Genomic DNA, 19,370 nt, shown 5'->3' with positions numbered 1-19,370 from the left:
GAAGTTGGTTAAAAGGTCTCACCCAGTAACACACTGTGCAAAAACTGAAAGAAATTCCAGAAACGATGAGGAAGAAGGTGATTGAAATACATCAGTCTGGGAAGGGTTACAAAGCTATTTCAAAGGCTCTGGGACTCCAAAAAACCACAGTGAGAGTCATTACCTGGGAAAATTCGGCGCAGTAGTGAACCTTCCCAGAAGTGGCCGACCTTCCAAAGTTCCTCCATGAGCACAGCATCTTCTCATCCAGGAATTCACTAAAGAGCCAAGGACATCATCACAGGAACTACAGGTCCTTCGTTCTCTTTATTCTTTATCTCTGACCGAACTGAATCTACCTCCTCTGTGTTCTGTTTTTTTGCCCAGAGATCATCTGCAGCATTCATTTGTCACACAAATGCGCAAAAGACTCATTAGTACTACTCCTTGCCAATATCACCTCGGTAACCATGATAAAAGGAGATGCAGTTTGTGAAGAGCAGTTATTAGGTGCAGTCCGATCATTTTGAGAAAGTAGCAAGAAAAGAGCATTGGAGGAAACTGTAAAAGCGAATGAAAAACGTGAACACCATGTCAGAAAAGGCAACGGAAAATAGCTGTAGCACTGCTTAGAGAACGAGCCAAATGAAAGCAAGTAACAAAAGATCAGTGTGCGCCATTTAGTCTCCGTCTTTTGTCCACTGATGTGTATATTTTTGTGTTTTTAGCTTGGAGAAGGTGCTTGAAGCAATCACCAGTGCTGGGGAAAGGAAGGAGTCCAGCCGTTTTAGCCCTATAGTCCAGGGTCTCACTGACCGCTCCGTCCAGCTCCAGGTGAGTCTTTAGCACCGTTCCCCAGCGAACCGGACATATAAATCATACACTCATCTCCACACATTACACTTTGAATGAATGATGATTCGTCTGGTGTGTACATACATCACCTGCATACAGTTGCAGTCAAAATTAATCAAACCTCATTGCATATCTGTGTTGTTGTGAGGGATTCTATTCAGGGGGTTGAATAATTTTGAGACTGGAGAAGTCGTTATAAGTTGCATTTTCAGTTGAATTTGGGGAAACCACTTGACGCATTCATTGTGTTGAACCATTTCAATCGCTTTTGTTTGATTTGTTCAAAGCAAACAGCTGAAAGTCTGTACATTTTGCCAGTAAACTGATTTGCAGTGTGGGCTGAATCATGTTGATTGAAACTGTATATTACACCATAACAAATGTCTGCTATGCACATTTCTGAAATAATTTTGTTTTGATTCCATACTGTAGAGCTTTTACACACAGTGCAAGGTGACGTTAATTAATATTTACAAGTGAGTTGTCTTCGGGGTGCTGTTTAGAGTGAGAAATCCCTGCGGAATAACAGTCACAACATATAACACAAATCCCTTGAGGAGCTATGAGTTGCTGAAATAAATCGCTTGCTACTTGCTTCAGCACAGCATTAACATTACAAACCCCAGAGGAACTCAGACCGAGTTTTTTTTCTTCGCCTTTGCCTGGCATATCTAGCAAGACACATCTAACAATAACACAGTAACATTACAGCCAACCTGGCAGCTCGCTAATCGTTGAATCTGGCAGGGTATGAGCGTCTTTGGAACTTGTTACTTTATTTGGAACCTCTTGTTTTATTGGCATCTTTTTCTTGGGAAACGATTTGCTTTCTTAGGACTTAGGCTGGTAAAAGAATACTCTAGTGTACATTAATCTACTGCATTGGTAGCACGTACATAATGCAGCTCTTAAAGTGCAATAAAAAGTGCTATAGTTGATTTCATTTCTGGAATAATATGTAGAACGTGGTGACAGTTATTTTTTTTCCCCCCCAAATTGGCAAGTAGTAAGAAGCTTTTGCACTTAAAGTGCACCTATTATGGTTTTGAAACGTGCCTAATTTTGTTTTAAAGGTCTCATACAATAGATTTACACGCATCCAAGGTCAAAAAACACTTTCATGTTCTCATAATTTAAACTGCAGATTTACCCCCCCCAGTGTCACAAACGACTCGTTCGATGATCCGTTCTAAAAGATTCGTTCTAAACTCCTCCTTTCAGAGAGCATACTCCGCTCTGATTGGTCAGATGTACCAGTCTGTTGTGATTGGTCTACCATTGTCAGGGTGTGTTGAAAAGGACACACTCACTACCGTAACGGGGCTTTTGGTTACAAAACTTCCGTGGGTTAGCACAGGAAGTAAAGTCTGGAATCACTAACGACTCGTTTCAGCTGTTCAGAATCGGTTCCTACTTTCAGGAGTCAATAACGTTTGTCGTGCGCTTTGATTTTTTAAACTTGCACTACATGAAAGGTAATATCTGAAAAAAACATAAGTAGTGCACTTTAAACAAAATATATTCAAAGGCTCAGTTATTCCACTTTTACCCAAACTAATTTACCCCAAAAAATGTATTAATTGCATATACAAGTTATTTTTATATTTTATTCTCTCTTTAATTTATACCATCAGCTCGTGTCTGGTTTTAAAGCGTCACTTAATACCGCAACACCATGCATCAGTGATATTTTTAGCTAGTAAGTTAGCTAGTCATCATGCCAGCTCCCCGTCCTGCCCTATCCGGTTGGGATCGGTGTCTCTGGGTGCAGCCTGCTGTAACGTTTTTGTGCATCTTGTCTGCGGTAAAACTCTCGTATCTATATGGAGACCTGCCAGCCTTCATGCGTTTTGCTCAGGAGAACTGAATTTTATAATCGGAGTATATTAGTAATAAAACAAAGCCTACAATGACGTGCCAGATCTAACACTTTAGAAATAATGTTAACGGTAGTAATGATTAGAAGGTGATGAAATACTCAGTTTGTCTTCTTTGCCCTCTTGCGCCAGTCATCGTAGATGTGTTTAAACCGATATTAGCAGCAGAAGCGACAGTAAAAAAAGAAAAAAAAACGTGTTGTGGAAACGTTTCCCCTTTCCTACGAGGGGCATTAGACAAAGGATTCGTAAAAGGACTCTAACAATGTGCTGTTGTGTTTTTTTTTATTTTTTATTTTGATACTGTTTACTTGGATATTAAATGCCTCTCATCACCAGTTCACGAAGTGGCTACGCACACTAGGTGACGAGTAGGAGCAGACAAAAGGGATCATCTGTCTGTGCAATTACAGATATGACTATCCAGACATGACTAAAATTACCAGACGACCAGAAAGTTGTTTGGAAAAATAAATAAAAAAAACAAACACACACGTATTTAATTCCGTCTGTAATTTTTTACAGGGAAAGAGAGAGAGACGAAACACCAACCTGCACAGGAAATAAATAAAAAAAAATCCCAGAGTAGCACCTTGAAAATGATGAAATTAACCCATGTCTCCATGTAAATCTAACACCAGCTATAAATAGGGCTGTAATCAACCAACAGATGCTGTGCTGATGATCCTGATATCAGGCCAACGCGGAGAGAACGAGTAAAAGTATATTAACAGAATGAGATAAGAGGCTGGAGTATCGTTACTGTCATTACTGACTGCAAAAACATTTTGCTCTGCTGTTGCAGGCTGCACAGTTAGTGCTGTGGCTCTCGGTATGGACGCTGTGGCCAAAAGTTTGTGGACATCTGACCATCACACTCATATGTGCACACCGGACCTCCTTGCCTGGCTCTGTGTGGGTGCGGTGGTTAGGCTGGTGGCGCAGCAAGTCTCTTAACAAGCGTTTACCCTTTCACATGATGGCCTTCCTGAGTACGGCAGGTTTGTCAGGGTGAAGCGAGACGCACTTAATCTCTTTCATCAGAATTTTTTCTCTATTTCTCTGTGTGCGTGCGGCGCACATGCTCTGCTCTCATTGTTTGTGTAGAGAGCGGAGCAGTGTTGTGTGTTGTATTAACCGACTGGCTGCATTGTTAAGACTGATAAAAGCCTCAGTGCTTAAGTTTAATTGGTAGCAGAGGGAGGTGAGAAGAGTGACTCTCAGTTCTGCCTTCACTGTGGGATGTGTCGTTTGTATCGTGCACTGCCTGCCAACACGTCCATACTAACACACACGTACACACTGACGAACACTGCGTTGCCAATTGGGAATTGCGCTTATAATTTAAATGCATTTCTTCTGCTCTGCCTTGCCCACAGTCAAATGAAAATGAGTATCACAGGATAACGCTTGTGTACTGTATCAGGCTGGATGGTACTGTGGTTTGCTTAACACTGTGAACCTGGTGTTTCTGCTAGAGCTATATGCGGTTGCTATTGCAAGGGAGTCTGGCACCTTTCGACACTGTAGCTGGCTTTACGCTGTACGATGCTGCAGATAACACTGTGTTCTGGCAAATTTCTGATTTCTACGACGTTCATCTAAAACCCTCCAATAGGAGGAAGGCATAGAATGAGGCAACTCATGGGACATCTACAAATATGTTAATAGCAATGGTGAAACATGTACATGGATGGGGAAAACAGTATCCTTATTACCGCAAACCCACTTTCCGCATCATTTTCTTTAATCGCGGGTCATTAGAGGACCTTCATTGTATATTCTGACATAAAGAGCACACGTTATCACACAGTGTATTATAGAGTTCGGCTTATGGGATTATCTCGTGCAGTGTGACAAGTAATAATCTTAATAGACAGCTGAATCGCAGAGAGTACGACCAGCTTTAATAGGCGAAGACGTGCTTTGAGTCACGGTGTTCGGAATTGTTTTGCTTGTCCGAAGTCGGTTCACGTAGTCATGGAAAAAAGAAAGTACGCGCTCCTTCAATTCTATGTTTTTAACTTTATCAGGGTCTAAATAACAAATCTGTGGCCGTTACCAACTTCTACAAACCAATAAATAACCTCCGGTAACAAACAAAAAGAACCCCACAACAGATTTCAGTATGTAGTCCTTTTTTCAAAAAAGTAAACAAACCTTCAGAAACCTGGTGGGAAAAACATAACTTGAAGTAAACATTTTCTGGCGGAGTTTCTCATTGTTTTTGGCTTCTTTACAACATCGCTTCAGTTTCATTGATGTTTGAGTGCATTCGTTTATGCACAGCTCTCTTAAGATCCTGCAGCATAACCGATTTCGGCCCAGCTTAAGCTGCTGGACAGATGACTTCACATTTGTTTCCAGAATATTCTGGTATAACACGGAGTTCATTGTTGTCTCAATGACTGCAAGTTTCCCAGGTCCTGTGGGTGCAAACCAAGTGCAAATCATTACCGCTCCACCACCAAGGTGTTTGTGGTGATACGTTGTGTTTGGTTTTCATCAAACATGGGACTGTGCATGATGACCAAACTTCTCCAGCTTGGTTTCCCCAGTCCAAAGGATATTGTTTCAGTATTTATTTATTTATTTATTTATTTCAAATTCTATTTTGCAAACCTAAGTTGTGCTGCCATATTCTTTTTGGAGAAAAGGGTCTTTTTCCAAGCCACCCTACTATGAAAGCCATACTTGTTCAGTCTTTTTCAGATTTCACAAACATAAACGTTTAATGTGCTCACAGTGGCATTCAGGTCACATTATGTAATGTTTGGGTTTTTGTTTTATATCTCTGAGCCTTACATGGTCTGATCGTGGACTGAATTTGCTAGTACACCCACTCCTGGGAAGATTGGAAACTGTCTTGAAGGCTCTCCGTTTGTAAACGATCCTTCTCACTGTAGAATGGTGAATTTTTCCGTTTGTACGGAGATGGCCTTCTAACCCTTCCCAGATTGATGAGCAGCAACAATTGCTTCTCTGAGGTCATGGCTGATGTCCTATCTTCTTGGCGTAACGTAGACACACACCTGAGTGCTCCAAAACACCAAACTGCCAGAAGTTTGTCTTTTATAGAGGTAGTCAGAAATCTTGATTAACTAAGCTTCTGCCTTTCATTAGTAACATCTGGTTGGAAATTACTCTCTTATTGAAGCTTTTAACTGTTCCTAGATCAAGACTAAAAGTGAGAGGTGATCATGCCTTTTCAGTAGTTGCCCTGGGATTGTGGAAGAGTCTACCCATTCACATCAGATCTGCTTCAAAATGATCAGATTTTAAATCTAAGTTAATATTAAAATAAATACGTTTCTCTGGCTCTTGAGAGTAATTTGATCTGTTTATCCATATACTTGTGCTGTGTGTGTGTGTGTGTGTGTGCGTATATGGCTGTTTGTTCTGTTTTACTAGTATATCCATGTACAGCACTTTGGTCAATTATACGTTTTAAATTGCGCTATATAATAAAGTTAACATTCACATAATGATTGTGGACGCAGAAAGGGTGTATGTATTTTTTACTTATAGTATTGTTTACTTTTTTTAGGGAAAAAAAGAGACTACTTATTGAAATCTATTGTGTTTTTTTTGTTGTTATTTGTTTGTTTATTGAAGTTGGACAACACAGTTGTTCTTTAGGCCCTGGTAAATAAAAACAGGGTGTAGTTGTTGTGTTTGTTTTTTTTTTTTGTTTCTTTTTTTTAAACATGATTGTATGTTTGCATATGTGGATCCTTTGGTCTGAAAAGTGTAAAATAAGATTCAGGTAGAGCATCTGAGGCTGAGAAGTTTAACCCAGCGATAGAGACTTTCGAGGTCAATTTCATCAAAGAGCCTTTACCAACGCTAAATACTTAATACAAGGAGACTCAATATAACAGAGGAGCCTGAAGGAGAAGTGCTGCATTTCCTCCAGCCTACCTTGAGAAGGGAGGAATCTTTATAGAAAGAAAAAAAAAAAACAGTGCACAGCAGAGAACTATTGCTCCAAGGCAAACCCATTCATATCTGCGATGGTCAACTGGGTGCTCTTTGTAATGTTTTATTTATACGGTCGGCTAATTATTGTTTCCAGCTTACAAATACACACCCTTTTTAACCGTATGAATCATTTAGAGAGCACATTTCTATTCTTATTACAAAACAAGGTCCATCGTTTCTTCTGTCGCTTTTGCTCTCTCTTCTCTTTCATCAGAACTCTCTCCAGAAGAATGTACTGGCTTATACAGATGTTAATTATATTTCCCTGCTTTTATATGCCGCTGTATCATTATAACACAAGATTTGCCTGTGTAGATGAATTCTGCAGCCTCAGGGGACCACATTGTGGTAATCAATTCTATCTGCTTCATCTCTCGGTACATGAGCATGAAAGTATCAGGGAAAGAAAGTTCTCCGAGTACTCGGTACTCTTCTGATCCGTGAATGGATCACTGCCCTCTACTCTAGAGGCTTACACAGATGTGACTCAAGAGGTTACAGAGATCACTGCTCAATAATTGATGACTTTTTTTCCCTCACTTGTGAGGATGAATCATCTTGTAATTTGACAATTTTGTTTCTCTAACCGAGAGCTCACTAATGAAACAAAAATCTGCTTTTCTAATTAGCCAGAATGAAAGGAGGAACTGATAACTTTCTGTGGGTTTAGGTGTTACTGATGATGTTTCAGCAACTCCTTGTGTGTGTGTGTGTGTGTGTGTGTGTGTGTGTGTGTGTGTGTGTGTGCGCATTTTTGCTCATTCAGCCACAAGAGCATTATTGAGGTCAGGAACTGATGCAGTCGGTGTTCCAGTTCATCCCAAAGGTGTTCAGTGGGGTTGAGGTCAGGGCTCTGTGCAGGACACTCGAGTTCTTCCACTCCAACCTTTTCAATCCAAATCCTGTGTTCACGGAGCTCGCTTTGTGCACTGGGGCATTGTCATGCTGGAACAGGTTTGGGCCTCTTAGTTCCAGTGAAGGGAAACTACATCACTCCAAGACATCCTATAATATATATGGGCGTGGTCAAGTGTCCACAAACTTCTGGTCATATATTGTGTATAGTTTAATATCAGCAGTATGTGTAGTTTAATGCCAGCAGTGTATATAGTACTAGATCAGCAGTGTGTTCAGTAAAATATCAGCCTTGTATGCAGTGTGTATATATAGTACATCAGCAGTGTATATAGTATATCAATATAGTAGTCCACTATGAACAGTATCATGTATTTAACAGTATTAGTGCGTTTAGTTAGTTCCATAAAATAACTTCCTGTCTTTAATATGTTTGTAGAGAATGAAACTCATCTTGTTAGTAATATTTAACATCTGTACAATCAGTCAACAAGTTTGTCAGTACTGTTTCTAAAAAAAAAACCAAAACAGCATTGCTTGTATTCACAATATATCATTTACTTAAACAACAAGTACATCATAATTCAAAACGTGTTGGTCAGTGGAAAATGTTTGGGTGAAAATTCTATATTACGAGTAATTTTTTCTCTTTTTTTTTGTTTTGTTTTTAATCTCACGGTTCACTTCCTTCTTCATCCAATGTCGGTAGTATATCAGCAGCTGCTAACTTGACAAAAATTATGTAGGGCTGCCAGTAATCGCTTTTAAAACAGCACTGGCTTCCCTTGGACTTGTTGTCCTGATCATAAATAGCAGATGAGTGGCCAGTTTGACCTCCAGAACAAATCAGCCTTGCCAGGAAGGCTGGATTTGAAAAACGTCTGCAGACGTGGGTCACTTACAACATAAATATGATCTGTCAAGGTGAAAAGAGAGTCATATCATAAATCATGTAATGGGTTTTAAATGGCTTTAGAATGACTGTAAGGGTAAAAGTCGCTCCGTCTGTTTTATTTAGGTTTTGCTATTCCATTGGATGTGCGCTATTTTAGCTGGTAGCTTTGACACTCATTGGGGCATTTGTTCCTGCTACTGCCTCGAAACGTGACGAAGGCAAATTACTGTGTGCCATTGTGTAACACTGCTGAATATTTGATTTTGGTGGAAAAATGAGTATGGACTTTATTGTGCACATCGACGTGAACCAGGTGAAACAACATCAAAACCACCCGCAGAGAGACTTAAGCTTAGCCCACTTACTCTACCTCCTAGCTGCAATAAAGCGTAGAGAGCACAACGATCACATACGGTCGCTGTCGACGGTTGTATTTTTATTACCCAATCTGGTTCTCGGTGTATTTTATCATCTATTCTGTGTATTTCGTTTTCGTATGCCCGCAGAACATGTTATGCACTAGCCAGATAGTGTTTGCTAAAAATACCAGATGCTCTAGATGATTCGCTCTTTAGTTTTGAAACACCAGAGAAATTCTGCAACAACAACAACAACAAAAAAAATCACCAATTACTCACTAGCCAGCTATCATGAGTTCTGTAACTAACCAAATGCTCCACTCAGTAAAGGTGCAAATCCCACAACGAGGACCAGTCAGCTGAATATCATCTCACGTTCTATAGCTTCTCACTCAATTTGAGTACAAGCAGAAAATAAATACAAAATCACTCCTGATCCATTTTCCTGTTACGGCATTCTATTGACTTTCTCTCGGACTCCCATTTGATTTGTTTACACTTTCACTCCCTTACTATCTCATCCTCTCCCCTGATTGGCTGCTAGTCACCGTGTAGCCAGACTTCTCTGTATTGAAGTATGTGTACAAGTTTCCCCACCAGTTGTCCTGGCACGGCACTGACTATTATAGGATTGTCATGGCTACTCACAGCAGTTCAAAAACATTGTATACTATTATTATAATAAACATTATCATTTTCTTTTGGTTCCTTTTTAAAATTCTTATGCACTGTAGCTTTAATCCATTTCTGCCCCTTTCCGCTAGCGTAATTGTCCTGCTATACAAATGTATAAACGAATTAATGATCGTGTGTCTTCGTTGCTTGGTGCGTTGGTGAAGCTGTTATCTGATCTGCAGATCAGTGTTTGTTAGTGATGTAAAGAACAATGGTTTAGAGACCTTTCTCGACACTACAGCCGGGCTCCGAATCTTTGCGTCAGCCGTCCAGAGCTGAAAATGAACAGTCACAAATATTCGCTTTCTTTCGTTCATAACAGTTAGATTGATTCCTTAACAAACTAGGCGTCTCAGCCATACAAGATAGTCTGCTCGCTCTCAGATTCGAACACGCCGTTGCAGTCCCTAGAAAGGCTTATCTAAATAAATAAACAAACAAACAAACATAAAATAAAGCTTTTAGCTTATCATTTATACACGCATACAAATACATAGCTAAATAACGTGTACCTGTTATATTAAGGATTCTTCCATCTCTGGCAACATGAATGACTGAGTAATTAAAACACACGTTTATTAAAGTTAAATATGCATACAGCTCTGGTTTATTTTAAATCAGTGCTTTTTCCATCGATGTAAAAGACTTTATATCACATACTGCTTTAAACTCATTTGGCAGCATGTTCCAGAGTTGGGAGCCCCTTACAGAAAAGGCTCTCTGCCCTTGTGTAGTTCTACAGTAATCAATCCTACAATTTCCACCCGCTGCACTCCCAGTGATTCTACCCGTCTCATCAATTTACACACAACAGATGGAGCCTTATTGTGCAAGCATTTAAACATCAATTTTTATATACGACACTTTTTTTTTTTATACATTTGTAAAACTAAGCATATTCCTTTTTAAATATGACCGCGATGCCATCGATTTGACTTTTTATTTTCAGAGCCTGATTATACCGCATCTCAAGTTTTTAAATGAAGAAATCACTTGTTTGAGTCCAAACTGTAACACAGTACGAAGATCATCGCATGCATAAAAAGATGAGCTGCCTCAATTGTGATATACTGTCTTGGCCCAAATCTGCGGAAAATCTGTTAATTTTGAAAAATGGCAAGCCTCTCCAAATATTGCGGTCTCCCCTGGAGGGACTGGACTGGCAAAAACAGTGAATCTAAATTCTGTAATTATATAGTCTGTCTTCAACTGACATGCACAGTCATAACCGTAGGGTTAAGGGGTTAAATATCTTTGAGATAAGTAAATAGATTGAAAAAATATTTATTGATTTTTGCACGTGGTGGGTTGGTACATTTAATGAGAAGTAATCCTAAATACGAATAAATGGAAAAGAAATGAACATCGATTCGATGGAACCGTTCTGAAAGTAACCGTAGCTTGTCGCTCTCGTCCGTACAAAAGGAAGCCAGGTTAAAGCATACAGAAATGTCTCGTCGAGTTTGTAGGAAACAGCTTAAAGAAATAAAACGAGGCGTCGGATTTCTAAAAACGATTCTAGAACACGATTCGTACGATTGCAGATATTTGTAGAAACCGATCTACACCGCTCGCAGAAGTGTTGGATTTCACACGGCCGTAAGCCCTGTAAATGAGTCTCCAGCTGTTAAGCATGGGAGGATGGGGGTTTACCATTCGATGCTCAGCTGAGTGAAGTTTTAAATTCTAAATAAAATGGTAAACCACGTATACAGGGTTTTGAGATTGAGGTGTCAAAACGTCAAATATGATCCCTAGGAAACGGGACTGCTTCCGCTTTTATCCGAGTTTGGTTTATTGTACTCTACCACACGCATGCCGAGAGAGGGATTTGTAATGCCCGTACCCTTAAACACACGCAATTACAGACACTCCGACACTCGGTTGCTGAACCTGAACGTTATCTCCTCTTCCTAGGTGGCTTGTATGCAGCTCATCAATGCTCTCGTTACGTCTCCTGATGAGTTGGACTTCAGGCTGCACATCCGAAATGAGTTCATGCGCTGCGGCCTGCGAGAGATATTGCCGGTAAGTGGACTGCCAACCGACCGCGTATTAATATTGAAATGAGTTGTTCACTTGAGTGAAATATTGTAAAATGGTGCCGCGAATAATTTATGAGACCTCGAGCAGAGGTCGTCCAGCTGAATCAATAGGTACAGCAGGGAACGGATTGGGTTCTCTTTCTCTTTGTTCATCACAGTCTCGCTCTCTTTTTATCTTCTTATTTTTCGCTTTCCCGCTTTTTCCTGCCGATTATGTTCTTTCGGCATCAGAGAACTAACCGAACCCAGCTGCACATACAAAACAGACACCGGGTGTACTAAATGGAAAAGAGTGCGAGTCTATGAGAGAGATTAATGCCATGCTCCTGTCTTATTTATTATTCAAAACGGAGAACCGCTACAGGACAAGAGAATAGAGTAACGCAGAAATCTATAAAGAAAATAAATTGAACTTCTCATCCAGTGTCTTTCTCCACTGCGTGTACTTTTTCGCCCACTATTTATCACTGTTTTTAGCTTATTTTCATTCTCCTCTGTTGCCATTTCTTCTCTCTCTCTCTCTCTCTCTCTTCTCTCCACCTGTGTGTTTGTAGACTCTGTGTGCTATCAGAAATGAGGCTCTGGACATCCAGCTGAAGGTATTTGAGGAGCATAAAGAGGAGGACATGATGGAGTTTTCCCACCGCCTGGAGGACATTAGGAGTGAATTTGAATATCCTTTTGGCTGCATATCTACAGGGAAACAATTTACATGACCAAAATCCTCTCCTGCACCCATTCCTCTTTCTTATTCTTCCCTTCTATTGGACCGTCATTAATCTCTGACAATAACGGCATGGTCATACTCTAACCAGTGTAACGCGGGTAATGTGTTTCCTGTACACACACTGCTGCGATTGATTTTATTTTCTTAGATTTATCTTCACTCATAAATCATTCTCGTTCTTTCCCTTTAGTCAGAGCGATGTATTAAAAAAAGGTTTCCCATGCTGTTCCCTCTGATCACATGAAGGTCGTGTGTGCGTGTGTGTTCACACAGCGGGCCTCATTTATCAAGCCGGATGCGGACAGATTTATTCGTAAATCTTTTGTACAAGTGTTTACACAAGAAATTTGTTATTCATGAAAACCACGTAAATCCAGTGGAAAAAAAAAAAACCTTCCATATTCTACACGTGCTCCGGAGTGTGTGTAAATTTCCGCATAGGAAGACTAACTAATGTGAAGCATGACTTGATCGATTTCACATCATATAATTTGCATGGATTACTGCACTTTTATATCTGGAATATACCACTCACTGCCCACTTTACTAGGAACACCTGCACATTCATGCTGTTATCTATTCAGTCAATCATGTGGCAGCAGCGCAATGCATAAAATCACAGATACAGGTCAAGAGCTTCAGTTAATGTTCACATGGGAATGAGGAAAAAGCCTGACGTCAGTGACTCTGACCGTAGCATGGGTGCTGGGGTATTAAGTAATGTGCTGATCTCCTGCGATTTTCACACACAACAGTGTCTAGAGTTTACAACAAAACACTGAGCGAGCGACAGGTCTGTGGGTGGGCACGCCTCGTCGTTAAGAGAGGTCAGAGAAAAATGGCCAGATTGGTTCAAGCTGCCAAGAACAATATAAAAACTCATAATCACTCTTTACAACCGTGGTGAGCAGAAAAGCATCTCAACGTGCACAAAACATCAAACCCTGTGGTAGATGGGCTACAACAGTAGAAGAGCATATGAAGTTCCACTCCCGTCAGCCAAGAACAAGAATCTAAGGCTATCATGGGCACTGACGCGACCAACCTGTACAGTTGAAAATGAGAAGGAATTCACCTGGTCTTTTTCCAGTCTTCAAATGTCCAGTTTTGGTGAGTCTGTGCCCATGAAAGCTGGTCCGAGGATGTAACGCTCTCTCTTCTTTTTTTTTTTTAAATCAATATCGCATATTCTTAAATATTTTTACTGGCATAGAAATGAGTCTGTCTTTACGACTCTACTCTCATCGCTCCCTGTCGCCTGTACACTTGAGCTTTTATGGGGAGTTGTGGGCGGTACTACGTGCAGGTACTACTGTGTTGGGAGTGCACTTTTCACGTTACGGGCGATCGACATGTGCACACGGTACGAAGAAAATCAGCCTTTTACACGTCGTAAATCTGGCAGAAATTCGTTATTTGGTTTGGCTTACGCAAACATTCACAGCTTCACTAAAAGATTGATCGATTAGGCTTGATTATAGGAATATCTGACACATCTGATAGCTTTGACCTTGCGGGGGGCATTTGGCTGGTCCCCACAAAGAACACACACAGCATTAACTTTAGGGTTAGCATAGCGTGGCTCAAGGTCCCTTTCCAGAACCTTCACGCTATCTGTCCCTCAGTGCTGGAATGAACGTCCAGCCTCAATCCGGACCGCGGAATCTGTCACTGTTTTCACAAAACAGCCAGAAGACCCACCTCTTCTGTGAGCATTAAACTAACCCGTAAAATCCCCACATTATTTAAAAAACTACTCTGGCTCTTACACCCCTACTCTGCACACTTTGCTTCTCTAGAACTCAATTATAAGTCTCGCATTGTAGCCCTACTTGTATTGTTCTCCGCTTGATGTATCGCTTTGCTTATATTTCCTCATTTGTAAGTCGCTTTGCATAAAAGCGTCCGCTAAACGAATAAATGTAAATGTAATGAAAATGTAACTTTGTTTTTCAGGAGACTGCAGCCACAGTGTTATCTTTTTGATGTTAATATTAATGTCAATAATTATGAAGTGTAGCAAGACGTGCGTATTTTGAGTTGCGCGAGTGCTCCTTAATTCTGCCTGCACTGATGTGGGAGACGTGTTTAACACGGTGTACAGTCTGGTGAAGGACACGGCCGCCGAGACGCATTTCCTCTCCATCCTGCAGCACCTGTTGCTCGTCAGGAACGACTGTTTTGTTCGGTAGGTCTGAAGTGAAGTCCTTCTGCATTAAGAGGAGAGGACAAGAAGTGAAATTCGATCTTGCCTGCTTTTATTGAGATTTGTACAAAAGGGAAAAGAGTGTTTTGCTACATTTCTCCTTCTCATCGGCACCTTTACAAATGAGTGAAAATGTTTTGAATTCAGGAAAGTGTCTGTCAACTACTTAACTTGTAGATTAAATCAGTTTGCTTCTCGTAATTGTTGCGTGAGGTTGATAAGGGTTCTTGGCTGTCATTGTGTGTTTAGCTCGCCTCATGGCTTTCTGATCTCATCAGGCTTTATGCTGTGTCATTCTGCAAAAATGAGCTGTGTGTGAAATGAGCTAAAGATAGAGGTGGTACCATCTGCTGAGAGGTTTCATCAAGCGGCTTACTAATGAACCCTCGTCCTTAGGGTTCTGAATCGCTGTGCGTGAGAAAAGTTAGGTATTAGGTATCTGAACACCTATTATTATTATCCTCCTTTTCTATACCTCTAAGCTCTAACGGTTATATTTTCTGTTAGCCGTAACTTAAAAACTCATACTTTTATAATGTTAGTGATGTGTTGATTTCATTTCAGTGTCGTGATAAAGTACACTTATCCAGTATCACACTAACAGGTAGCTAATTTGACGTGGGAGCATGATGTAATCCACTGTTTTTAAGCACTGAGAGGTGAACAGGTTTGTATTCGTGAGGAGGTGGAACAAACAAACCAATAACGGGCGTGTGCGCAGGGACTTGAACTTGGGGACCTGTACTCAAGGGGGTTGTGAACAGGGAATAGTACTCGGGGACGTGTAAACGGGGAATAGTACTCGGGGACGTGTAAACGGGGAATAGTACTCGGGGACGTGTACATGGGGAATAGTACTCGGGGCCGTGTACATGGGGAATAGTACTCGGGGCCGTGTACATGGGGAATAGTACCCAGGGACGTGTAAACGGAGAATAGTACTCGGGGCCGTGTACATGGGGAATAGTACCCAGGGACGTGTACATGGGGAATAGTACCCGGGGACGTGTAAACGGAGAATAGTACTCGGGGCCGTGTACATGGGGAATAGTACCCAGGGACGTGTAAACGGAGAATAGTACTCGGGGACGTGTACACAGGGAATAGTACTCGGGGACGTGTACTCGGGGACGTGTAAACGGGGAATAGTACTCGGAGACGTGTAAACGGGGAATAGTACTCGGAGACGTGTAAACGGGGAATAGTACTCGGGGACGTGTACATGGGGAATAGTACTTGGGGCCGTGTACATGGGGAATAGTACTCGGGGCCGTGTACATGGGGAATAGTACCCAGGGACGTGTAAACGGAGAATGGTACTCGGGGACGTGTACACGGGGAATAGTACCCGGGGACGTGTAAACGGGGAATAGTACCCGGGGACGTGTAAACGGGGAATAGTACCCGGGGACGTGTAAACGGGGAATAGTACTCGGGGAATAGTACCCGGGGACGTGTAAACGGGGAATAGTACTCGGGGACGTGTAGACGGGGAATAGTACTCGGGGAATAGTACCCGGGGACGTGTAAACGGGGAATAGTACTCGGGGAATAGTACCCGGGGCCGTGTACATGGGGAATAGTACCCGGGGCCGTGTACATGGGGAATAGTACCCAGGGACGTGTAAACGGAGAATAGTACATGGGGAATAGTACTCGGGGCCGTGTACATGGGGAATAGTACTCGGGGAATAGTACTTGGGGACGTGTACACGGGGAATAGTACTCGGGGACGTGTAAACGGGGAATAGTAACCGGGGACGTGTAAACGGGGAATAGTAACCGGCGACGTGTAAACGGGGAATAGTACACGGGGAATAGTACCCGGGGACGTGTACACGGGGAATAGTACCCGGGGACGTGTACACGGGGAATAGTACCCGGGGACGTGTACACGGGGAATAGTACCCGGGGACGTGTACCCGGGGAATAGTACCCGGGGACGTGTAAACGGGGAATAGTACCCGGGGACGTGTACATGGGGAATAGTACCCGGGGACGTGTACACGGGGAATAGTACCCGGGGACGTGTACACGGGGAATAGTACCCGGGGACGTGTACACGGGGAATAGTACCCGGGGACGTGTAAACGGGGAATAGTACTCGGGGAATAGTACTCGGGGAATAGTACCCGGGGACGTGTAAACGGGGAATAGTACTCGGGGACGTGTAAACGGGGAATAGTACTCTGGGAATAGTACCCGGGGACGTGTAAACGGGGAATAGTACTCGGGGAATAGTACCCGGGGACTTGTAAACGGGGAATAGTACCCGGGGACTTGTAAACGGGGAATAGTACCCGGGGACTTGTAAAAGGGGAATAGTACCCGGGGACTTGTAAACGGGGAATAGTACCCGGGGACTTGTAAAAGGGGAATAGTACCCGGGGACGTGTAAACGGGGAATAGTACCCGGGGACTTGTAAACGGGGAATAGTACCCGGGGACTTGTAAACGGGGAATAGTACCCGGGGACTTGTAAAAGGGGAATAGTACCCGGGGACGTGTAAACGGGGAATAGTACCCGGGGACGTGTAAACGGGGAATAGTACCCGGGGACGTGTAAACGGGGAATAGTACCCGGGGACGTGTAAACGGGGAATAGTACCCGGGGACTTGTAAACGGGGAATAGTACCCGGGGACTTGTAAACGGGGAATAGTACCCGGGGACTTGTAAAAGGGGAATAGTACCCGGGGACGTGTAAACGGGGAATAGTACCCGGGGACGTGTAAACGGGGAATAGTACCCGGGGACGTGTAAACGGGGAATAGTACCCGGGGACTTGTAAAAGGGGAATAGTACCCGGGGATGTGTAAACGGGAATAGTACCCGGGGACTTGTAAACGGGGAATAGTACCCGGGGACTTGTAAAAGGGGAATAGTACCCGGGGATGTGTAAACGGGGAATAGTACCCGGGGACGTGTAAACGGGGAATAGTACCCGGGGACTTGTAAAAGGGGAATAGTACCCGGGGATGTGTAAACGGGAATAGTACCCGGGGATGTGTAAACGGGGAATAGTACTCTGGAAATAGCACTCGGGGACGTGTAAATGGGGAATTGTACTGGGACTTGTACTCGTGTACTTGGGCGCTGGGACTTGTACTCGTGTACTTGGGCGCTGGGACTTGTACGCTCTCCGGAAGAACCGTCTTGTTCTGTACGATGGTCAATAAAACTTGCAGCTCCTTTCCTTATAAAACTGCACTAATTCTACCCGAGTCTACTTTATTTATTTTTTTTTTAATGAAGGGCCGTCACACCAAATATTGCCTGTGTTTCATTAGCTACTGTTTTCTGCTCTTTATAGTATTTTTTAAATGGAGAGACATTTCATTTCATTATATCTTAAGGTATCTTTACTCTACAGCATTTCTTTGCATGTGCCTAAGACTTTTGTACAGCTCTGTGTTTATATCTCTTTATTGGTTATATAAAATGATTTTATATTTATTTATTTATATTTAATTATTTATTATTTGTTATTTAATATTATTTTTTACCCTGGCTTAAAATGTTTAAAGGTTCATGACCTTTTCATGGCTGTGCAGCCCGAGTCTTCCAACAAAGAGAATGAGCCTGCTTTCATCGTCCTCTCATCTAACAATCCCCTTATTTCTCTCTTTTTTTTCTTCTTCACACACATTCTTCTCTCGCGCTGTCTCTCTTCACTGTTCTGCTCAAAGAGAGTTTCTCATGTGTGCTCGCCCGCAGCTGCTACGTGTTAAATCTGGTCTTGATCATTAGATAGGCTCCTAATTCGAGGAATACGGAACGTATCATCCACAATTTTTCAAACCCATGTTGTGAGAACGATTCTCCGCACCTATCGCTTGGCGATGGAGAACGCCTTTGTCACGAGAAACAAAGTGGAATTAATTGCTCTCTCGGAGTCATTATGGCTGTGTGGTGAACAATGACCGGCGACTCGCAGCCTGCTCCACACACGGGCCGACTTTTCTCATCAGAACAGTGAAGATGTGCACTGAAATCACTGCTGTGTCATCACGTACAACTTCTGCCGTCTGTCCTGCATACACAGACTCACATACTCACTCTCTCTCTCACACACACTCACATATACACACTCACATTCTCACACACACTCTTTCTCTCTCTCTCTCAGACACACACACAGAGCCTGTCCTTTCTTACATTTTCGCTTACCTCCTTCGTTTCTTTCTCGCTTTTTTGTTTTCTCTGTCTTTCTCCTCCTTTTTCTCTTTCTCTCTCTCTCCCCCTGTCTTCAGTTTTTTTTTCTTCTTCTATCTGTCTGTCTACAAATCTATCTCTCGACACATCTCTGCATGCTCCACTGGCAGCCGCTCGTGTAGTGCGAGCGGTTCAGTGACGCAGTTTTCTCAGTCTGCAAGCTGTCGCAGATGCTCTAGCATTTTCAAGCATGTTTGATGCTCTCTGCAATGAATCCTGTAGTGTGAACCTCTCTACAATGAATAGCAGGAACAGTGCTGAGCAACAGCCACCGAGAGTCCGAGAGGACATCAGATTCATCTGTTCTCATGCGGAGGCGTACATTCATGAATCCAGATCCATCCTCCGTCTTTTTATGTGGGATTGGGAGGAAAAAAATGAAAGCAGAGTAATTGTTTCTATAAGAAATTATTTGGCTCGTCATTCCCAGAAACACAAATTAAAAGACATGGTTCCTTGTGTGTAAAATAGATACAGTCATGGGGAAAAGACAGAACTTCCTTCAGTGAAATAAAATGTTTTTATTTATCAGGGCCTACATTTATAGGGCAGTAGTGGCTCAGTGGTTAAAGGCTCAGGGTTACTGATCAAAAGGTCAGGAGGTCAAGCCCCAACACTGTCAAGCTACCACCCTGGGCAAAGCCCTTAACCCTCAATTGTTTAGTTGTATAAATGAGATAAATGTAAGTCGCTCTGGATAAG

The 19,370-nt window shown here is 42.3% G+C and overlaps 1 protein-coding gene across 3 annotated transcripts in view; it reads left to right on the top strand.

Annotated features, from left to right (window-relative positions):
• diaph3 (diaphanous-related formin 3) overlaps positions 1 to 19,370 on the top strand; it is a 361,935-nt gene that overhangs the window by 125,403 nt on the left and 217,162 nt on the right. For all 3 annotated transcript variants that reach the window (XM_053683159.1, XM_053683158.1, XM_053683157.1), the window contains 4 exons: positions 708 to 813; positions 11,394 to 11,504; positions 12,076 to 12,194; positions 14,320 to 14,436. In XM_053683159.1, the coding sequence (XP_053539134.1) occupies positions 708 to 813; positions 11,394 to 11,504; positions 12,076 to 12,194; positions 14,320 to 14,436 (453 nt within the window). The remainder of the gene's footprint in view (positions 1 to 707; positions 814 to 11,393; positions 11,505 to 12,075; positions 12,195 to 14,319; positions 14,437 to 19,370) is intronic.

The sequence above is a fragment of the Ictalurus punctatus genome, chromosome 10 (assembly GCF_001660625.3).
Source record: "Ictalurus punctatus breed USDA103 chromosome 10, Coco_2.0, whole genome shotgun sequence".
Classification (NCBI taxonomy): Eukaryota; Metazoa; Chordata; class Actinopteri; order Siluriformes; family Ictaluridae; genus Ictalurus; species Ictalurus punctatus.
Note: the sequence above shows the minus strand (reverse complement) of the source record. Positions and strands in the feature narration are given on the sequence as shown.